Consider the following 5,892-nt stretch of genomic DNA (forward strand, 5'->3'; position numbering starts at 1 on the left):
CGTTAAAACAACATATTTTCTCGTAATAACGAGATGTTTTCTCGTTAAAACGACATCTTTTCTCGTTAAAACGACATCTTTTCTCGTTTTAACGACATCTTTTCTCGTTTTAGCTACTTTAGCTGCTGAAATTATTGAAATACACTGTTTTAAATGTATAAATTTAAAAAGTGCAGTTATTGGATAGCACTATATTGTAGACAGATTGGAGATTAATCCTAATAAACATGCCGCTACAATTAAAACCATTACATTAAAATACATTTAAAACAGTGTATTTCAATAATTTCAGCAGCGTGAGTAGCTAAAACGAGAAAAGATGTCGTTAAAACGAGAAAAGATGTCGTTTTAACGAGAAAAGATGTCGTTAAAACGACATATCTGTTATTACGACACAATTGAGTGGAAAAAAAATATGTGTGTGGCAGCAATGAGTCACCGTAGTTTTTTAGCATGTGTTTGGCAGTGTTATTTTTTAGGATTAAGTCAAGTCAAGTCACCTTAATTTATATAGCGCTTTTAACAATACAGATTGTGTCACTTCATTCTTGCTTTGAGCATTCCAGCATTATGTGCAGTGTACTGCTGGCAAAAAGATTTAATTTGTGTCTTACCAACATCCCACCATTGACTCAGTGACTGAAAATTACATCTCTCCTCTCTCCAAGCTTTCCAGAAAAGATTAAAGGAGTGAATAAAAGTACAGTCCTGCAATAATCTATTATTAAAGCGCCAATGTGATTTATAGGATTTAGAAAAAGAAACAGAAACTACAATAGATACATAGTGATGATCTGACAGAAAAGATGGCGAAATCGAACTACTAAAAAACCTACCCCTATTGCCCTTTTCGACATAAAAACGGTCAAGCCTAGCTCCTGACATCTTATTAGAATTGACTTTTAACCATGTATACTGTTTGACTCCAGGAAAGGCCTCCCTCCACACATCAACTAAATTATGTTCATTAATTAATTTCTTTAAATTCACAGCAGAAGAATGGTGAGGTTCATCATGATTCCTATCCAAATATGAATTAACAGTACAATTAAAATCTCCACCAAGTATAACAATATTTCCCTGAGGACACTTTAATAAAGCATCAGAAAGTGTTTTAAAAAAATGAGATGCGTTCTTGACCAACATTCGGTGCATACACATTTATAAAAGAAAAATTAGTATCACCAAAAACCAAATCAGCTCTCAAAATCCGACCAGGTATTATTTCAACCACATCTGGCTGCATACTAACACATGGAGAAAAAAGGATGGCAACACCTGCACTAAGGTTTGTACCATGACTCAATACAACACGGCCTTTCCAATCCCCATACCACTGTGCTTGATTTTGCCGATCTGTATGCGTTTCTTGCAACAAAATAACATCTGCCTGTTTTAGCCGCAGATAATCAAATAAAGCAACTCTCTTCCTTGCACACCGACAACCATTAACATTAAAGGTCCCAATGTTTAAGGTTGTCATGAAGAAAGGTAAAAAAAAAAGCAAAAATAATACATCACCTTAATATACATAACTTTATTAATGTTTATGACATGCGATTAGTCTTTTTTTTAACGGCACTGACATGTTTCTTTAATCTATATCTTTTAGGAATTGAGTGGAAAAAATAATATGTGTGTGGCAGCAATGCGTCACCGTAAGTATCACACCCATGGTCTACTGCTGTACTGTTTGAGCTTCAGGAAAACACATAAGAAGTGATTTTCCACACTTCTGTTTAAAATGTAAAAAAAATGAGTTACAATATTGTTTAGAATATTCAGAAAAATCCCTCCTCCATAAAATCGTACCCAATTTTTGAACATAATACCAGTACTGTATATTATTGAACATAATTAAAATTGTGCTACCCTAAAATAAAAATAAAATCAATGCACCATAGTCAGAACCGTCGCACAGGCAAAACAATTAAATTTTCATTAATGAACAAATGTATTTATTTATTATTATTTATTTATTTATTTATTCTTTCTTATTTTGATAACAGCTGTGTTTAATACCAGGTTACTACATTTTTATTGTAGCAACAACAATGGCTGTAGCTATTGTATATTGAAGGACATTACGGTTACCATGGTGAATTCTTGTAAAGATTATTTGCTAGCTACTATGTACTACACATGACAGAAAATTACAGCACACACACACACACACACAGAGAGAGAGAGAGAGGGAGAGAGAGAGAGAGAGAGAGAGAGAGAGTGAGTGAGTGAGTGAGTGGGAGAGAGAGAGAGAGAGAGGTGCTTGTCAGTCGGTAACGTTGGCTGTGAGCTGTAGCAGAGGCTGTACTGTGGTGTGTAGCTGCTGTATATTTGTGTTCACACATATTTCTGTGCTTTAGTGTCGTGTTCAGTGGTATGAGTGAGTGAGTGAGTGGGAGAGAGAGGGAGAGGTGCTTGTCAGTCGGTAACGTTGGCTGTGAGCTGTAGCAACGGTGGTAAAGTTAGTTTGACGTTTGACATTCATTAGACATTCGGGTTTTTTGCCAATTAAACTCTTTGCAGCTTTTATGTTTTGAGCCCAAACTAACTCAGATAGACATAAATATATGCCCTTTATGTTGCACAAGGCTTAATTTCTAGGAATTAAAAAAAAAAAAAAATGAACCATTTAAATTAATTAAACAATTTAACTACGTGACATTATAATATTACCGGCTTCAAATCTCTGATTTCTGTCAGTGTTCAGGCCTGTCTGAGCACAAACACACCTACAGGACTGAACCGACTTCACCATGGACAAAGTAAGTTTCTGCACTCATAACTTCATCTTATTTTCACGTCACAGCTGAGTAACTGTACTTTTAAAGGACCGGGCGCTGAAATATCATCTTAAATGCTGAAATCTGAACTATGTCGGTGAGATTTTGGTCGCTTTCAGCTGACAGGCTGGTTTGCTCATTGAGTTAGCATGCTAGGCCGCTTCATATTACATAGTTCATATATACACTTGTATTACAACAACAGCCTGAAATAAACATTTTAGCATGTTTAAATCAGGTTATAAGATGTTTATTCATGGTTATCAGATGATTTTGTGTTTGAGCAATCTTCAAATCACTTTAACACATGTCATGCTAATGTGTTAGCATACAGAGAAGCGCGAGCGAGACTTGCCAAAGCTTTTGTTCAACAGTAACGACCTGAATATGTTCATTTTACTGGTTTTGTTTTATTAAATATAATTAAATAACTTAAATGAAAACGATAAAGCTCATATCCTCTATACACCTAGTGGACTAGACTGGCAACGCCCAAAGGTTGACATGCATCATCCTCCATCTGGATTTGAGTTTACTCTCTCAGCATATGTATTATTTAGATGTGTGTTTATTATTTGTGTATTTCTATAAGAGCTTACGTCCCCTCCTGTCATTGATTGCTAGCTAAATAAGTCATGCTTTCTGTCTGACTGCGTTGGATCTGTCAGATCATTGGCAGATGGGTTTTATGGTCAATCAGCCATTGATATTTTGTGCAATAATGGTGTGTCTCTGTATGTAAACTGTCAGTAGATCTCTAGAGATTGAAAGGAGGCTTTGGGATACAGTATTCAATAGAATCATGTCCTTAATTCCAACTAAAACTGAAGTGAACTCTGGAAAATGTGTCTTCCCCCTCTGGACAACGATCTGTCTAATGTCAAGTGTGTTCATTTAGCACTTCTGGTATATTTCTAGTAGTCGTTTGATTTTAACCTCTTTTTGTCCCTGAACGTTTTGAAGGCAGATTTCCTAAAAGGTCTACCTGTGTACAACAAGACAAACTTCAGCAGATTTCACGCGGACTCTGTATGTAAAGCATCGGTAAGATTTGCTGTTTTACAGTGTCCTTCGTGAGCAGTTCACCATCATCTTTCTGAATATTCATTGAGCATTTTCACACTGCAGCTGTGAATTACATTTTCAGGGTTTGTTTAAATCATTAACAGCCCATTTTTTTCTGTCTTGCAGAACAGAAGGCCGTCAGTGTATCTGCCTACACGAGAGTATCCCTCCGAACAGAGTGAGTGCTGAGATGAATGCTGCTGCACAGATCTGTAGATCTGTGTTACATTATTAAAAGTGAAACTTGATGTTTCTCACAAAACACTTTGGTTTCAGTCTGAAGCCTAATTTTAGGTTTTTTTTTCTCTCCTCGCAGTCATCGTCACAGAGAAGACAAACATCCTTTTGCGTTATCTTCATCAACAGTGGGACAAAAAGGCAAGTGTTCTTCAAGCTCTCATTTGACAAAGCTACTGCATGTTGATGGATAAATTGACACATTTCATAACATTAAAACTCAGAAAATGTATTGCCAGAATATCAAAGGTCCTCCCTCATGTGTGATTGGGGGTGTAATGGTACACAAAAATGAAAAACAAAAAAAGTTTTTTAATCAATTGAAAAAGCATGAAAAAGGCCAATATAACAAACCGATAGTATATTAATTAACTGTGTGAAGGTTCAACTACTGTTAGACCTGCCTGAAAAGCACTGTTTATTTCATATGTATCTTTGTTCCCTTGTATTTGTGTTGAATGTTAAATGGATCCAATCCAAGTTCAGTGAAAATGATTTGATGATGCTGCAATAAACTAGCTAATATACATTAATGCATGTGTTTTTGAACTTAAGAAGCTCATTTAAAACATGATCTAAACTGTCATCTATTTTAATGACAAAAGTTCAAATAAGTTTGCAAGTGACAAATATCAGAATTGACCCTTTGCAAAAACCCGCCCCCCTTCATTATTGTTGCTACGTCCGGTAAGCCGTGGTGCTCTCACGCCACACATCATGTTCTCACGCTGTGAAAAATACATTGTTGAGCAAAGAGGAAACTGACAGTGAGCAGATAGACAGGACAGAGCAGGTTACTTTTGGTAAACAAATTCCCAGCTTTCAAATTTTGTCGTCTTTTTTTTTTTTTAAAGAAATTCAAACAATACCATTTTGTGGCTCTTTAATGTGTCGTGACAGATTGCTGTAGCGCCACGTGAACCGATCATCTCTTCCTCTTTATTAGTTATAGCACAAAATAAACATGAATGAACATCAGAAGGGATCTTGTTTCAACCACAGAAACTTGACTTGTTTCCTGTCTGGTTTGTCTGTGTTATGATTGGTCAGATCGCCTGTCAATCAAACTCCTGGCAAAGGGTCAATTGGCCAATAGCTGTTTGTTAAAAATCTGTTTTAGCCATCAGCGCGTCCCTAATACTTTTAAAATAGGACTTTAAAAAACCCTACGTTACTTATTTTGATTAGAATAAATATTTAGTTCAAAACTTTTGGATTCATGTCATTTTGTCCTATGCAATATTTGTTTAAAAATCTATATTGAAAATTCATCCATGATTTGATTTGTGTCCGAGTTCCTCTTTTTAAAATGTGTTTGTGTTGAATTTACATTGAGAGAAAACCAAAAATACTAAATCCCTCATTGTCATTTTGTCCATGGAGAACTCAGACTTTAGGGACCATTCACGCATTTTTGTGAATGAACGAATGAATATGTATGTGCTATATTATTGTACATGAAATACACATACAAAGTACAAAATACATTGAAATAAATGGAAAATCAATTAGGTGGAATGGAAAAATGCATTCTGGGTGAACTGTCTTTTTGTTCTACCCTACTAAGAAATGCAGCTACTTCTCTCTCACCCCTGCTTGCTGAACTTGATCGATTTCGAAAGCGAAAGGAACCGCGCACATACGAAAGCATTTGCACGTTTTTGTGAGCATCAGTGACTGCTTGCAATTGCAGATTGCATGCTTCCCACTAGGGCTGTCGCGGTGAGGGAATTTCCCTTGCGGTAATTTTGAGTGGCTCAATAGCCATCACATATTATCGCCATACATATATATATATATATATATA

The 5,892-nt window shown here is 35.9% G+C and overlaps 1 protein-coding gene across 2 annotated transcripts in view; it reads left to right on the top strand.

Moving 5' to 3' along the window:
* Nucleotides 1-2,236: 2,236 nt before the first annotated feature.
* Nucleotides 2,237-5,892, top strand: part of dda1 (DET1 and DDB1 associated 1) — a 5,814-nt gene continuing 2,158 nt past the window's right edge. Inside the window, exons 1-5 of one of the 2 annotated variants that reach the window (XM_016575560.1) lie at nucleotides 2,237-2,315; nucleotides 2,704-2,765; nucleotides 3,747-3,827; nucleotides 3,975-4,026; nucleotides 4,165-4,226. In XM_016575560.1, coding sequence (XP_016431046.1) covers nucleotides 2,757-2,765; nucleotides 3,747-3,827; nucleotides 3,975-4,026; nucleotides 4,165-4,226 — 204 coding nt within the window. In that variant the 5' untranslated portion in view covers nucleotides 2,237-2,315; nucleotides 2,704-2,756. Of the gene's footprint in view, nucleotides 2,316-2,675; nucleotides 2,766-3,746; nucleotides 3,828-3,974; nucleotides 4,027-4,164; nucleotides 4,227-5,892 lie in introns of those variants that run through there. The other variant, XM_016575559.1, reaches the window with a different exon arrangement.

Source organism: Sinocyclocheilus rhinocerous, unplaced genomic scaffold (genome assembly GCF_001515625.1).
Source record: "Sinocyclocheilus rhinocerous isolate Xijiao unplaced genomic scaffold, SAMN03320098_v1.1 scaffold324, whole genome shotgun sequence".
NCBI lineage: Eukaryota > Metazoa > Chordata > Actinopteri > Cypriniformes > Cyprinidae > Sinocyclocheilus > Sinocyclocheilus rhinocerous.